The following is a 16114-nucleotide window of genomic DNA, read 5'->3' as shown; positions in this document are numbered from 1 at the left end:
TGCAATTTCATGAGTTCATGAAGGGGAGCTGCTGCCATCCCACGCCCCATCAGAGGAGAACAGGAGCTTCAGCAAAGCAAGCAGAGAAGAAAATTAGGGCAGGTGAGGATGGCCAAAAGGGACAGGCAAGCTAGAGAAGAATGGGATTCTCATAAATCCTGTGATAGATGGTGCATGTATACATGCAAGCCAAAGTTTGCAATTCCTAAGACCAATTAAATCAATACGACTTAAGGCAGATATGACTGATTTTTCCCATTGATTTCGAAGGGGTGTCGACTTTCCCTGAATTGGGGCCTGTGGTTCTGGTTCTGTTTGAGTAGCATGACTATGCTGGAAATTTTAATAGTACATTATCTCTGATTCTGTGCTTCTGGATTTCAATGGAGCAATTTTCTGCTGTTGGTTGCTCCAGTGCTAGGATCTGTTCAGCTGAAAATCTGTGTTTTTTTCACAGTTAACACGCATTATTTTGAATTTTGTATCACAATAAGCTGTTACCTTAAATCTTTTTACAGATCGGCCATGGGGGGCTGTGAAGGTCAGGGTTTTAATTACAGTTTCAACCAAGGAAACTTGCTGTATAATTTGAACCAGAGTGGTCTCTACCTCAGCATTCTACTGGCCTAAAAGCAGTCATTATGTAGGAAAACAGGATAAAATAACCTTTATTCACTGCCAGGAGAATAAAGGTGTAATAAGGAGAAATAGAGAAATGGGTGGAATAGGTTTTTGTTGGAGAAATACAGCTTTCATTGGGCTCTTGGTTTCAGCTGTTAAATGTTGGATGCACAGGACACTTCAATGCCAAGCTTTTATTTTTGAGGTGAATATTGGATTTCTCTCAACCTCAGGATCCTCCCAGTGTAAATGCAAGATCCTTCCCAAAGCCACATATCAGTTACCCTCAGAAAGTGGACCCTGAGACTGCTTTAGTAACAGTTTATCACATTCATTGTTCTAGCCTCCTTTGTTACAAAACCCAAACTCTGAGACATCCAAACTTTCCTGAGAAAGGATTTTTGGCCTACCCCTATGTAAGCACAAACCCTATCTTCAAACACTCACTGTTTTAGCCTACTTACAATCCAAACAGACTCTGAGATAGGCTCCCTATCTGAACACAGCTGGTAGTGTTACACATTTTTCTCCCTTCCCTGTCTGGTTTCCTCAGCCACCCATGGGTCCTGGTTGGCTGTTGGCTGCTCTTGACACATAAGTGTGCAGGGGATTGGTGACTTGCACAAAGTGCATGTATACTCAGCAAGCATGTTCAGGTGCTGTGGAGTAGGGGTAGTCAAACTGCGGCCCTCCAGATGTCCGTGGACTACAATTCCCATGAGCCCCTGCCAGCATTCACTGGCAGGGGATCATAGGAATTGTAGTCCACGGACATCTGGAGGGCCACAATTAGACTACCCCTGCTGTGGAGCTTATTATCCCTAGAAAGTGTCCTTAGGATTCCAGCCCTATTCAGACAAGCTGCCCTTTTCCATTCCAACATACTACTGCATTAGCTACAGGCAAATCCATACCTATGCACTGGCATGAAACCGCACCTGTCAGTTCTTCAGTAGAGAGTCTCCATCCACCCAAACTAGACAATTTTCTTTTCCTTTCACAGTAGCCTTGATCCAGGTCGGACTTATTGATATAGTGATGACGATGCACATGCCGAAAACGACTTCCCCCAACCAGAGAGTCCTGGAAGCAGCCTCCCAAGGGACACAGCCACATCAGCCAAGGAAGCCACCACAGCTGGGCAGAGCACCTGCACATGATGCGCCCTAGAACTTTTCCTAACCCAGAGCCAAGCCTGCGGGGAAACAAAAGCAGGAGACAATGAGGCCACAATTCTCGCCCTGGCAGGAGAGCAAAGGAAGGCGCTTGCAACTTGCTCCTCTGAGTAGTGAAAAGCGGCGGGATAACCCCAGACTCTCTCCTGCAGGGAAGCGCAAGGAGGAGGGGGCCGGCTTCCCCGGTGGCATTTCTGCCTGCCAGCCGCAGACGCAGGAAGGCAGAGGCCGCTGCCGAGCCTCCCCGCCCTCTTACACCTGGCCATTCCTCGCAGGCGGGCAGGCCGCGCTCTCTCCTGAGCGCCTCTGAGGGGCGGCCGCCGCTTCGCTCGTGGCTTCCCGCCCTGCCGCCGGGGACTCCCTCGGCCTTCTGACTGCAGGGGGAGGCGGAGGCAGCCGCCTCGCTTGCCTCCTAGCCCGCAGCGCAGCCTTCCATGTCCGGGTCAGCGTGATCCGGGAGGCGAGGCGAGGCGAGGCGGGACCAGCCGCGGCGGCGGCCCAGGAGGAGTCGGGCCTGGCCTGGCCGAGGAAGGAAAGAAGGAAGGAAGGGAGGAGAGAAGGAGGGCGCCGCCGCCGCTGCCATGGCCCTGTGGTGGTCGCGCTGCTGCTGCTCCTGCTCCGCCCGGGCGACGCGGCTCGGCGGCTCCTGGCTGACCCTGGGCGCCGGCACGAGGGCCCCGGAGGCGGCGGCCTCGGTGAGTGCGGGCGAATGGAGGTCACGCCGGGATGAATGGCCGCGCGGGAAGGGAAGGGAAGGGAAGGGAGGGAAGGGCCGGGCGCGCGGCCTGGCGGAGGGTGGGGGGCCAGGCGCGAGATTGGGGGGCAGGGTGGGGGTGGGGGGAGGTGGGGGTCGTGATTCCCGCGGGAAGCAGAGGTCGGAAAGGGCCGCCGGGAATGCCTTCTTCTTAAAAAGTCTACCCATCCCGCATGGAAAGGTTTTAAAAATAGGCTGCCCGACCCAGAGCTGCTTATAAGGGGAGTCTGGCGTGCAAAGAATAAATTAAGATATGAAAGGGGGGGGGAGGATGGATTCAAGGGGGGTACAGAAGTAGCCGGGCCGAGTGAGAGTACAAGGGCACCTTGAAGAGCAGCAGCGTTTTACGGATGCTACCCGCCCCGAGAGTTGGAAGGGCGGGCTACAAATATTAGTATTAATAATAATTATTATTGTTCAAGGTATGAGCTTTTGTGTGCGCTTACGGCGCTTCCTCAGACGACGTTGTAGCCGGACTCAAAATTTGTTCCCGGGTCTTGTTGAGTAAGCCTTACACAACAGCGCCAGGCACGTGTCTACATTTTAAAAGAGAAAGAAGAAAAACCTTCATGCACAGCAGTCTCCGCTGTGGCTAGTTATCCACCTAACTGCCTGGCGAGGTGGGCTAGGCTGAGAGCACCTGTCCCAAAGACCTTGGCTCTTGACTGCACAGTTTCTGCCTGAGTTATGGTGATTGGATGCTGTATGGCAGGGGTAGTCAAACTGCAGCCCTCCAGATGTCCATGGACTACAATTCCAGTGAGCCCCTGCCAGCATTCGCTGGCAGGGGCTCCTGGGAATTGTACTCCATGGACATCTGGAGGGCCACAGTTTGACTACCCCTGCTATATGGCTTCTTGCAAAAATATGGTTTTCATTCATTGCTTTCTGCATTGGGTCACCTGAGCACATGAAGCAGCCTTACACTGCTTGGTCCATCAAGGCCAGTATTGCCCCCCAGACTGGCTGCTGTCTGCGGGGGGGGGGGGGGGCTTTCACATCACCTGCTGCCTGGCTCACTTTATGGGAAATGCGAAAGATTGAATCTGGGACCATCTGAGTGCCACGTAGATAGGGTCACCTGCTCTGGACTGGGAAATACCTGCAGACTTTGGGGTTGGAGCTGAGAGTGGGCAAGATTTGGGGCAGGGAGGCACCTTAGTGGAGTATAATGTCATGGATTTTGACCTTCCAAAGCAGCCATTTTCTCCGGGGGACCTGCTCTCTGTCACCTGGAGATGAGCGGTAAAACCAGAGAAGCCCCAGATCCCACCTGCAGACTGGCTTGCACTACCTCCAAGGCATAGGTCATATATTAGGAAGAACAATGGGTTTTATAGGTTTACTTAAATTAAGCTCACAGAAACCTCCACAACTCCGCTGTTATGTGGAATCCTGTGAGTTAATCCATGTTCCATCTATTGATCCTCTGATCCCAGCGCCCAGTGGCAAATTCCTATGAAACTTCCTGTTGCAGTAAAACCTTCAGGAGATGGAGCAATAGGCAGAAAACAGGAAGTGAAATAATAGGGACAGGAAGGCAGAAGGTTATGTTGGAGGGTACAGTGTTGTTGGTCCTTCTGTGTGCCAAGTAGATCATAGAATCATAGGATAATAGAGTTGGAAGGGACTCACAGTTCATCCTCACAGTGTGAATTTTCCTAAGATCCTGTGAGATCTGGGCAGCCCACTGTATTGGGTAACTCAGGGGTGGGCAAACTGTCGCCCTTCAGATGTTAATGGACTACAATTCCCATGAGCCCCTGTTGCCAGATGGTTGCTTGCAGGCACTGCTTGTCACAGAGCAATTCGGTAAAGTGCCTAAGTGTCTTGGATGAACTTAACTTTCTCCATCCTGAGAATGTGGGAGTTTCTTGCAGCTATTCCTCCAATGGCCTGAACTAGCCTTCCAAGGAAAGACTAGCCATTTAGAGATGTGATAAATTACCTCCAAGAGAGGTAATGTTGCTGAAAGTGTCCTGTGGGGTGAATCTGAGGACAAGCTCCTCAGGAAGAGTTTCCCCAAGGGCAATTCTCTACTTAGGAGAAAGTCACTGAGGAACTCCCAGTTCCAGGGCTGTTTAACTTAATTTTTGAAATATAGCTTCATTCCTCTGGTTACGCAAGAACTTGCTCTCCTTTCCTTGTGCTCATACTTTCCTGAAGAAGGCTTCTGTGCAACCTCAGAGCTTGCACAACCGTGCTGCTTCTGCTTATTCAAATGAAGGAAAACACCCTACAAGTTTAGTATTGTTTGAGCCGGAAATGAATTGTAAACGGTTCCCTGCCTGCATGAAGAAGCATGCTGCATGTTCTTGAATAACCACAGAGCGATTTAAAGGAAGAAAATGAACAAGGCTTGTAAATATGTAATCACTGGTGTGGAGTGATAACGGTTGCAAGGCAGAGAAGCCATCATTTGTAGTTTCTTTTCCCCTTGCCTGTTCCGGGTGTTCACTGTGTCACAGCACAGGAATATAGCCTGAAGTGCAAAGCTAGATTTGCAGCTGGGGGAACAGGGCTTGAGCAGAGTATTTTAACTGGCAGCCTGAACAGTGCAGGAGGAGGTTATATCTGCATATAACTAATCACTCTTTCTCTGTCTTGTTTTTTTTAACTGCATGTAGATATCCAATTTTCCTGGGGGAAGTTTGAATCTATCCTTTCCAAAACTTAATAGTATATTTTGGCGGTAAGTTGTAAATTTTTCTTACATCATAAGATTCAGTTGGCCTGGCTCAGTATTTTTAGAAGTCTACTCATTATGGACTTGATTTGAGCCACAAGTTTATTATACTGTGGCTATTAAAGCAAGGGAGGAAATACTCTGGATTTACTGCCAGACTACAGGTTATCAAAGGGTACAGAGCTGCTGTCCTATGTTTCTTTTTGGGAATGTTTAATGCAAACATGTAAGGCAGTGCCATTGTGCTTTGCGTCTCCCTGCGTCCACCTCCTGTTTTCGAAGAAATTGGGAGAGACAGTACAGTGAGGCAAGATCTTGTAAAACCTTACAAGAATGCCACACATTGCTAGCTCTGTGTCCCTTACAAGGGAACAGTCCTCACTTCAGTTCATGTAATAAAACAATGGTACAATAATGATGCGATCCTAAGCAGTTATATCTTTCTAAGCCGGTTGAAATCAGTCGGTTTAGAAGATATGACTTTGCTTAAGATGGCTCTGTAACATAAGAAGCCTCTTGACTCGAAACAAAACTACAGAAAATAGTACCTTCTTGTGCTTCTCTTCTGCCTTTTTCTGGTCAGTTATTACAGGAGGAGTAAAAAAGAATAAATATAGAATCGAATGCTGGAAAGATTTATTTCATTGTATAAAAGTCCTACCTTGTTCAAAATTCCATAGATGGAAGGGGAGCAATAATTTTTGAAGAAGAGTTGGTGCTTATATGCCGCTTTCCTCTCCCCACAACAGACACGCTGTGAGGTGGGTGAGGCTGAGAGAGCCCTGATTTCTCCCCCTTCCTGCTTTAGGCCTTCCTGCATTAGGCCTTGTGCTTTCTGGAGAGAGCAGATCCGGAATTTTGGTTAGGAGGAGAAAAGGTGATAAAGTCACATCTCCAGAAGTAATCCCTTTTGTCCACAGAAATTTTTGTGTGTGTACGTGCACAAACATAAACATTTGCTTCCCAAAGACCGTTTATGTAGCAGAGGTTTCGTGCCAGGTTTCAGGCTGGAGTTTTAGTCATGGCAGGTTGCCCCACCTCTTCCTGCACCCACATGAGGGAGCATTTGGACTGGTGCACCTCATCCACCCCCTATTTGTGTTCCTGCCTGGGAGCTGGGGCAGTGAAGTTCCCAGTGCATAAACGGTCTAAGTGGATCCAGTGATTCCTTTCTCTCCAAGTGTTTCTCCATTCAAAGAAGAATTTAGAGGAAGGAAACTTTAGGATCCATCTTAGTGGAATAGAGTTGTAGGATCCAATCCAAAGAAGACTAGCAGGATACTTATGCTTGAAAAGTTGCTTTATCGACTTTAATGTAATATCTGAGTTTGCCATATGGATGATGTTGATTATCATGAAGACCTTGAAGTAAAAAAAATCAAGACATTTCTTCTTTGAGTTACTTAGAAGAAAATGTTCAAAATACATTTTGAAGATAAGAGCACTTCAGAACTTTTTATCTTTTATGAATGTTTCTCAGTGAGTTTTAATGTCTAAATTCTTTCAAACAGTATTGTTGCCAGGTTTCATCATACAACAGCACAAACTCACAGCTATGGTAAAATCGTTAGTGATGAAAAATATAAGGACCCTTTTAAACTCGGAAGGAAAGACTTGAAAAACCTTTATGAAGATATTAAAAAGGTGAGCTGCCTTTGATGAACAAGCAAATGCATAATTTTTAAAAAGAGACTAATGTTTAATCGTCCGTGTCAATTTATCATGCAGGTTTGTGAATACTTATTTGGTTTGATTATAGGAATTATGGGTGTCGACTACAGAACTGAAGGAAATGTGTGAATATTACTTTGATGGGAAGGGGAAAGCCTTTCGTCCCGTGATTGTGGTGCTAATGGCTCGGGCGTGCAATTTTCATCACAACAAATCTGAGTAAGTCCCGAAACCTGGTTGTTTCTGAATGTCTTAAAATATCAGGCACAGTTTTCTTGCCTTAAAAATAATCCTTCAATCTTCAGAGGTCAATGTCTGTTGGCAATCGTCATTTCCAGTTAAACCTCGGGGAGCAGACCTTCATTCATTCATTCATTCATTTGATTTCTATACCGCCCTTCCATATGGCTCAGGGCAGTTTACATACCACATGGGGGATACATGGAACTAATTAATATATAACATAAACAAATATACCAACAACAATAATCTAAATAACACAATTTAAGTGATCTTAAACAATATAATAGGAACGGAACTTGGCTAAGGCCCTTAAAGAGGACAGACTACTTCAGGCCATGGAAAGGATGTCTGAGTGGGGTCCTGTAGTCGGGTTGTTATGGGTTGTTGCTTTGTGTGGCAGCATGTGACCACCATCAAAGCCTTGAGGACCTTGGGTATGTGATGGTCAGAAAGAGGTGGCTTTTCCGAAAGGCTTTCCTTTGTGAATTGATAGAGCTATGAATAAATGGAAGCGCTCAGCTGTGCATTTTTCTGGAGACGGACCAGCTGGTGCATCTTTGTGCGGTTCTGTTTCCAAGCATGAGGATCTGAGAAGCACTGCTGCACTAGGCAATTTGAGCCAGCAGGTGTTTCTGCACTGCATCCAACTCTGGCCGGCAGAACTGGTCACAGTGGGGTCGCTGTTGACTTTCGAGCAACTAGAAATTTGCACTCCAATGTGCAGGTTTTTAAATAGTGCTCAGCAGCTCCCCGGAGCAGGTAAGCTGTGGGCTGTGACTTGGCTACAGGTAGGCTTCGTAGAATTCCTTCCTACTGGAAGGGGTTATGTATGTCACATGAAATAGAATTTGTGGGATTCGTGGTGTCTGCTCTTGCTTAGTAAAATCCAGCCGACCTCAAAGAGCAGGTCAGTCAACAGCCAAGGTGTGGAAAGCTTGTTATTCCTGTAAAATGGAAACTGATTTTCTCATGATTAAAAAGGGCAAATAAAACTTAAGCATTATAATGTGCTGGCATTATGTCTTGTTGGCAAACCTTTTATTCTCTTGTTATGAAAATGGTGTATTTATTTTATTCCATCCACTGAGCTGAGCAAATAAGCATTTGAAACAAAGATTCAAACAGTAAGAACATTGACTGCATGGAAGATTCAAGGCGGGGTAAAGAGTGACCTGTAAAAAGGGGGCGAGGTAGGCCGGAAAGTGCTTGGATTGGGGGGAACCTATTGATGGGTGGGAGCCCCATTGAGGAATAAGCCCCCAGGGCAAATAAACATGCCTGTGATTCTACCGCATAGAACAATATTGTGCTCTTGGTTGTATGAACATTTGACTGCGTGGTTCTACGCAATCAATTAACTTGCCTTCCCTTGTGACTCTATTACTTTGCTGAGGAGTTTGTAGGTTTTGCTAATGAGCTTTCATAGTGGAACGCCGAGCAGTTTGTTAAGCAACTGGGCCCAGCAGTTTGTTACCAACTGTGGTCAGCCAGCTTCCCTGGGGAGGCACATTGTGAAGGCTGGCGAAGATAGCCATCTGTTGTTTGCTCCTGTCCTCTGGTGATGAGCGGCATCTTGTACCGCTCTGCAGCACCTGTCTCTTATGGCTCATATTTCGCAGTGAATGAGTAGATGATGGCTTTGGTTAATCTCCCTAAAAGCTGTTTTGTTCTGGTAACAATCTCAGCGTCTCCTGAGAGAAAATTCCATTGGTGGTTCTCTACCAGCTGTTCCTCAGTTGGTTGGATGAACCTAAGTAAGAGCAAGTAATTTTTCTCTAGTGGGCTTGTGTGTCTATACCCCCCCCCCCATGACTACTCTGGGAGGTGGCCCAAATAAAAATAATGCTGAATTTTTATGTTGCCTTTGGTGCTTGTAACAGCAGAGAGCTCCATTTCCCTGGGTAGGAATGTTAAGACTGAGTTTGGAAGAATAAATTGAGCCTAGAGCCACTCAACTCCAAAATACGTGTTGCCGTGATTTTGGAAGATGCCAGTAACTATTGCAGGCTTGGTATCTTTCCGGTGCCAACAAAGGTAGTAGTTTGAATATTTTGGTCTTACTTAGCTACTACCTTCCTCCTCTCCCCCCAAACTCCATTTAGGGAAGTGCAGGCAAGTCAGCGCTCCATAGCTGTCATTGCGGAGATGATCCACACGGCTACCCTAGTTCATGATGATGTCATTGATGATGCAAACTCGCGAAGAGGAAAACTGACTGTTAATCAGATCTGGGGAGAAAGAAAGGTGAGTGTGTTATTAATCGCATGAATTTTTCTTGCAATTTTTTGGAGGGGAAAGTGCTTAAATAGATGTCTCTTAATGTCTGGAAAAAGATATAAATCAGCGTGGATGATAAAAAGATATCCCCTTGTGCAAGCACTGGGTCATGTCTGACCCTTGGAGTGACACCCTCTAGCGCTTTCATGGCAGACTCAATAAGAGGTGGTTTGGCAGTGCCTTCCCCAGTCATTACCGTTTACCCCCCAGCAAGCTGGGTACTCATTTTACCAACCTCGGAAGGCTGAGTCGACCTTGAGCCAGCTGCTGGGATTGAACTCCCAGCCTCGTGGGCAGAGCTTTCAGACTGCATGTCTGCTGCCTTATCACTCTGTGCCACAAGAGCAAGCTTAAATGTCGAGAGCAGGTTTTGTCCTTTTACTTTAAACGTCTGTAAATTACATGACCGGTTTAGATGGTTGTGTGCATTCTGTCCAGCTGTAGCCATACTCAACTAAGTTGGTTGTGCTTAGCCAAAACTTGTGCACAGTCCAGCTAAAGAAGAGTTCTGTTAAGTCCTATTGAAGGGCCGTGGCTTAGTTATGGTACCCATGCCTTGCATGAGAAGGCCCTGGTTCACACCCTTTTATCTCCAGGTCAGTGTGTTTCTAGGCCAGTCCAAGTAGTTTGACACTGATCTAGACTAATGGGTTACCTCTGTGTAAGGCTGCGTCTTCACACATCCAGAATCACATTGATTCCACATGGAGATGTAAACATAAATTTTAATGTCGTCCACGGACATCGTGATGGGACTTCAAACGTTGTTCATTTTGGCTGGATTGTAGCCACACGAAATAAACATTCTACCATCCTTTGGAACAAAAAAGGCAGAAGTATTATTGTAAATAATGTTTTGAAGCATACGTGTCAAATCTCTGGTCCTATATATCCATGCTTCAACTTATGAACTGTTGGAGAGGAAATCATGATTATGGCCTGAATCCTGTCAAAAATATATGCACATGTAAGGAGGGGGGCACAATTTTCACCAGTTCCCCCTGCGCCCAAGTTTCCAGTTCTCTTATGCTTCTCCGGTGGGCTCACCGTTCCTCTGAAGCAGTCTTTGAGGAGGCATTTTGGGCTGCAATGGGAAGGAGGAGGTGGGGAAGTCACCCTTCCATGCACAGAATTTAGATGGCATCCAGCCCTTTGTTCAGCAGTCTTCACCCCAGGGCAGGTATACATATTATAGGCTACTTATTCTAACCCCATACCACATATCACTACTTATGTTTGACCTATGTATGAACAGTTTTTAATCTTGAATGTCGTTTCTATAATACATTTTTTCATGCTTCTGTGAAGAAAAATTTATTCCTGCATGTTTTTTTTTTTTTTTTGCATTTTAAAATATTAAAAGAACTGCCCAGTGAACAGAATAGAAAATGTTATCGGTGCTCTTGAAAGGGCGAGAGGGGAGATCCAGGAGGCGGTCTGCTTTTCAGAGTGCTTCTAAAAGTCTTGAGTCTGGGGGGCCGCTAAGGAAGCCTATTTTTGCAGCTTTCTCAAGAACACTAAGTTCACCATTGTCTCCTGCCAGTACTTTCCTGGAAAATGGAACCTGTAAATGAAGCTAGGAGTGGAGGTTTACCCAAGACTTCAGTAATAACTAGACATTATCAGCTCCCTGTTCTAAGGTGAAGTTGATAACCTGGGGAAATGTTCTTGCCTTCTGTAAAAAAGACACAATGATTCCATGTGCCCTAATCTAGCATTGGGAAAAAACCCAGTGCACACAGCTGATAACTGATATCCATCCTACCTTATTCAGCGAAACGGATACACCCATTGGGGCGGCAGCATTTTGCCCACCCAGAGCCACTAGTTACATGCAGCTGTGGCTGGACCAGGGACACTGTGTGTTAAACTCCTCTTGGCTGAACAGCAGGGCGTTGCCTCGGTTCAGTCCTTGAACATCAAATGAACAGTGAATAAATCTTTTACAAGGAGCTTGTGGCAGTTGAACTGGCTAAGTTTTCTACTGCTGGCAAATGTGCTGTCCTCCAAAAGGAGGAGTCAGACTGCACATGTGCACCCAGAAAGAACACATTCAAGCTCTGAACTAAATGTTGGGTTTTTCCCCTCTTTATTAATTGGGGGGGGAGGATAATTTAGATGTAATATCTAATGCAGCAAAAAAATCAGAAATGCTCAAAGGTGAATCTTTCTCTTCCAGGCAGTGCTAGCAGGCGACTTCATTCTTTCTGCCGCATCTCTAGCTTTAGCTCGTGTCGGAAACACAACCATAGTTTCTGTGCTGACGCAGGTGATTGAGGATCTGGTGCGTGGTAAGGCTTTTTCACAACATAGCTAGATTCCGTTGTTGCATTTCTCTAGGCAGCCAGGTAACTGACACCTGTTGATACTTACTTATTTCTTAATAGGTGAATTTCTTCAGCTGGGTTCCAAAGAAAACGATACAGAAAGATTTGCGCACTACCTCGAAAAAACATTCAAGAAGACTGCAAGTCTTATAGCAAACAGCTGTAAAGCAGTATGTACGTTCCGTCTCTCCTGTCGTTAATATACAGTGACATAGGGGAGGGAAAACTGAAATAAGGACTGTGCTTTCTCTCTAGTTGTTCTGTTAGCTTATGGGAACATATTATTTGCTGCCTATTCCTGATATTATGACCCTAAAAACCTGCAAGCTCCCCTCCCCGCCCCCCCCAAAAGAAACCTGTTGCTCCAGGTTTTCTCAACCAGGTTTTCATGAAACCTTGGGTTTCTTGACAGCCCTGGAAGGGTTTACTGAATGAGTGGGAGCAAATTACATTTTTACATATTTTAAAAATATGTTAAACATTTACCATGTCAACCAACCCACCCCGTCCTAAGTTATGGTCCTGGGGGGGGGAAGGGGAGGGGCCCTGGGTGAGAAAGGCTGCTATATTCAGAAGGCCTTTAATTCTCTCCTCTTTTGCATCTGTGTTCCAGTGTCTAAAATATGCTCACTTGGGTGTTCCTGCTTGAATTGCAGTATTTATTTGCAGTGGACTTTTTAGCCAAGCTACAGTTGACTTCCAAGCCCCATCTATAAGAACAGGATGAACGGATGTCTTCTTTAAAATGGAGGTGGCTCTTTGCAAGCCTGTGGAGTGGTGGACCAGTCTTGCAACCACTTTCTTCCCTTACGTTATGAGCCTGTCCAGTCATGATCTCTGCTCACACCGATGTTCAAAAGGACCAGCTTCACAATCGCCACCCATTTTTTTATAAGTCACCTTTTATACACAACTTATATATATATTGTATATTATATGAGTGATCCTGGACCCATACAAGACATACTACTACATCACAGTCATGTTGAAGGATAAGTTTGAGAAGATCTGTGGGACAATTTCAGGTTTCGTATCTGCAAAATAGATTGTGTGGGGAAGTATGGGTATTTTTTCCCTTTATTTGCTTCATTTATAGCTCAACTTCTCCACAGTGGGGACACAAAGCAACATACATCATTTTGTGGCATCTCTTAAGTGCATGAAAGTAGATGTGCATTGGTTGCGTCCACATGAAGCCATCTTGCTTGCATTGTTTTGAGAAATATACACTCTGTATGAAAAAGAGAGTGGATATAATTCCACTTAATACGGTATTACGATAGTTGAGACCCAAGTTGCAATTTGATTCTCCATACCTCCTACGTATCAGAAAAGGGGGAATTCCAAACCCCTGACAGCTCTTCCAGAATAGAAGCAAGTGAAGAATTCTTCTGTTTGGTACGGTAGCTTAGCATAGCATCTGTCTCTTTCGGGTTCCTGTCTTGAGTTTATCCTATATGTGCCACCATCAAGACCAGCAGATGTAAATTTTTTGCTGCATTGCTGTTTGACAACTACGGTGTAGCTCTAATGCTGCATCTCCTTGTCCCCAGCCTCTCTTTACAACGTGATGCGTACCCACAATGAATATTTAATATCCCCAATCTATATTCAGAGTTTTAAATATATATTTAATGTGGCAGCTCTTTGGGCACTGTATTGTCTTAACGGTGCAGGTTTTGTATGTGCCCGGACAAAGAAGTGAGGACAAAGGGAGGTCAGGGATGTGCCTGTTTCCTTGTGAACGTGCTGAGCTGTTCAAATGAACAATGGATACTAACAAGGGACAACGTTTCTCTTTCAGGTGTCCATTCTGGGCTGCCCTGATCCCAAAGTTCACGAAATTGCATATCAATATGGAAAAAATGTCGGCATAGCATTTCAGGTACTGAGGAATACCATGTACTGAAATACACTAAGGCAAACTAGTTTCCTGAGTACAATAGAGGCTGGAGAATTTTTGAAATGGCTGTGAATTGATACAATTACCTGATCCTTGTTAGTCGGATATCATATGCTGTTGTAACCACACCTGGGTGTTTTTTTCCTTTTCAGTTAATAGATGATGTGCTAGATTTCACGGCATGCTCCAGTCAGCTAGGGAAGCCGGCCTCTGCAGACCTTAAACTTGGGATAGCCACTGGTCCTGTTTTATTTGCTTGTCAGCAGGTAGGATTAACAAAGATACTCTCTTTCTCCCATCACCCTGAAACATAAACACTACTGATGATTAATAGTGTGCAGTGATGAAAATTAAAGAGTGGTTTTTGGTTCATTTCTGCAGGAAAAGCTTTTACCTCTTGCAGTGCCAATTGCTTTGAGGGTTCAGATTCTTTCTTGGCCAGGGGATCTAATTTTTGTTGCAATCCTAATCCTGTTGCCTTATTTGTGGATATCTCATAGGATTTGGTTGCATGGGTCCACTTGGCATTTATATAGATGGATGGATTTTCATGTGCAAGTGTGACTTGCTCATCTCCCCTTTCACTGTATCCCAAAATGCTAACCTTGGGAAATGCCATCTCCAAGGAGTAACGTTTCTGGGGGCATTTTGGGTTGTAGCATGGCTGGGGAGGGTATGGAAGTCCCCATGGTACATCGAAGTCCTTCCATCAAACACATGCTGGTGAATCCAAGCCATTATTTTTTATGGAACAAAAGCTGTTAGGAAGGGAAATGGATAATTTCTCACAGCCTTTTGTATTCTGCTGTCTTCTTATTTCTTGGGAAGGGCGTACTTAATTTTTGTCTCCTTCGCTTAGTTTCCAGAAATCAGTGCTATGATAATGAGGCGATTTAGTTTGCCTGGAGATATTGAACGTGCACATGAATGTGTTTTCCAGGTAAGACTAATACAAAATAAAACACCAGTTTTTACGTGGCTCAGCTAAACGAGGATATTATTGTAACATTTTGCTAGAACAACTCCATCCGAGTATAGAATTTTTAGCCCTCTGCTAACTCCAAAAAGGCATTCCTGCACTTCAGCTATGGATTTGATTCTAGCCTTTGCTCTTGCAGTTATTGTATTATGAAGTCTTGACGCTGAAAGTTTCTTGAAATTCGTATTTCTGCAATGATTTGAGAACTGAGCTTTTTGGAACTTCAGCATGCTCATTTACAAGCACTTGCATTTCCTGTACGGAACCTTGACTCCCTTTCCTGCCCCAAGCTGTTCTGGTGGTAGAGGGATCTCATGTTCGCTAGGAGCAGCCTGGAATTCTAAGTCAGGAACGTCACAAGTAAAGCTGCTCTGTATTGTTTCCTCAGACTAGCAGCAGGGTTTCAAGCAGAAACCTGCTACCAGGTTCTCTTAACTGGAGAAGCTGAGGATTGGATCTGGGACTTTCTGCGTGCCAAGCAAATGCTCTTATCACTGGGTATTCTCTCCAGGAGTGAATTCCTTAAGAATGCCTCATGTTTACTGTTCAAAGAAACTTGGTGTCACTAATTCAAATATGTAAGTTAAACTATCTAGAACAGGAGTAGTCAACCTGTGGCCCTCCAGATGTCCATGGACTACAATTCCCAGAAGCCCCTGCCAGCATTCGCTGGCAGGGGCTTCTGGGAATTGTAGTCCATGGACATCTGGAGGGCCGCAGTTTGACGACCCCTGGTCTAGAACTTCATTTCCAGGGCCCCATATCTAGATATGGGTGGCACTTTGAATGAAATAACAGATATGTAAAACAGCAAATATATAGTTACATAAAGCTAGAGCTTGGTTAAAACATCATGGTGTTATTTTCACACATGGTTCGGAAATGATAAACTCTGAAACCGAGCGCTTAAGTTTGATACTTTCTCTGTGCCTTTTCTTCTAGAGTGATGGTCTGCAGCAGACTACCTACCTCGCCCAACGTTACTGCCACAAAGCAATTCAAGAGATCAGCAAACTCCGGCCGTCCCCAGAAAGAGATGCCCTCATACAGCTGGCGGAAATGGTCCTTTCACGAGACAAATGACCCACCCTTCCTTCCCCTCGTTCTGGCAGCTATTTACCAGACTGTGCCTAAATCCAAACTTCAAAATATCTTAGCTTGCTTCCAATGCAGTTACAAATTTTTTTTTTAAATCACCTTACACTTTCCCCCAAAAGATGAAGAAATGATCTTGAAGGAAGCCATATAAAATGATGTATGAAATGGATACAAATGCCTCGTGGCTACTTTTTGATGTGGTGAGATCCTTGTCTTGTGAAGGCAGCTGTTTACATTGTTCACTGTCAACACCCGTGGCCATAATGAGAATAAATACAATCCATGTGTTGAAAATCACTTTTACAAATCTCTGGCGTGCTGCCTCTTTCTCGCTAGAACAAAATAGCTGGACAATGATCTTAATTGCCTATTAGAATGTC

The 16114-nt window shown here is 45.1% G+C and overlaps 2 protein-coding genes across 9 annotated transcripts in view; one reads left to right on the top strand and one right to left on the bottom strand.

Annotated features, from left to right (window-relative positions):
- The window catches only part of LOC143820211 (protein nucleotidyltransferase YdiU-like), a 40305-nt gene extending 38104 nt beyond the window's left edge, over positions 1–2201 (bottom strand). For 6 of the 8 annotated variants that reach the window (XR_013225271.1, XR_013225270.1, XM_077302719.1 and 3 more), the window contains exons 1-2: positions 2055–2201; positions 1536–1816 (exon numbers count right to left, since the gene is read on the bottom strand). Coding sequence is in view for 6 of the 8 variants with exons in the window: in XM_077302719.1 (XP_077158834.1) it covers positions 1536–1816; positions 2055–2062 (289 nt within the window). In the remaining 2 variants the exon portion in view is untranslated. Of the gene's footprint in view, positions 1–1535; positions 1817–2054 lie in introns of those variants that run through there. The other 2 variants (XM_077302716.1, XM_077302717.1) reach the window with 2 other exon arrangements.
- A 60-nt stretch (positions 2202–2261) lies between these two features.
- PDSS1 (decaprenyl diphosphate synthase subunit 1) lies at positions 2262–16031 on the top strand. Its single transcript, XM_077302732.1, has 11 exons — positions 2262–2491; positions 5178–5242; positions 6748–6880; positions 6996–7126; positions 9253–9394; positions 11607–11718; positions 11815–11924; positions 13559–13639; positions 13810–13923; positions 14517–14597; positions 15579–16031. The coding sequence occupies exons 1-11, from the start codon at positions 2378–2380 to the stop codon at positions 15717–15719; spliced, it is 1224 nt and encodes a 407-aa protein (XP_077158847.1). The 5' UTR covers positions 2262–2377; the 3' UTR covers positions 15720–16031.
- The last annotated feature ends 83 nt before the right edge of the window (positions 16032–16114 follow it).

The sequence above is a fragment of the Paroedura picta genome, chromosome 11 (assembly GCF_049243985.1).
Source record: "Paroedura picta isolate Pp20150507F chromosome 11, Ppicta_v3.0, whole genome shotgun sequence".
Lineage (NCBI taxonomy): Eukaryota > Metazoa > Chordata > Lepidosauria > Squamata > Gekkonidae > Paroedura > Paroedura picta.
This window is presented reverse-complemented; position numbering and strand designations above follow the sequence as displayed.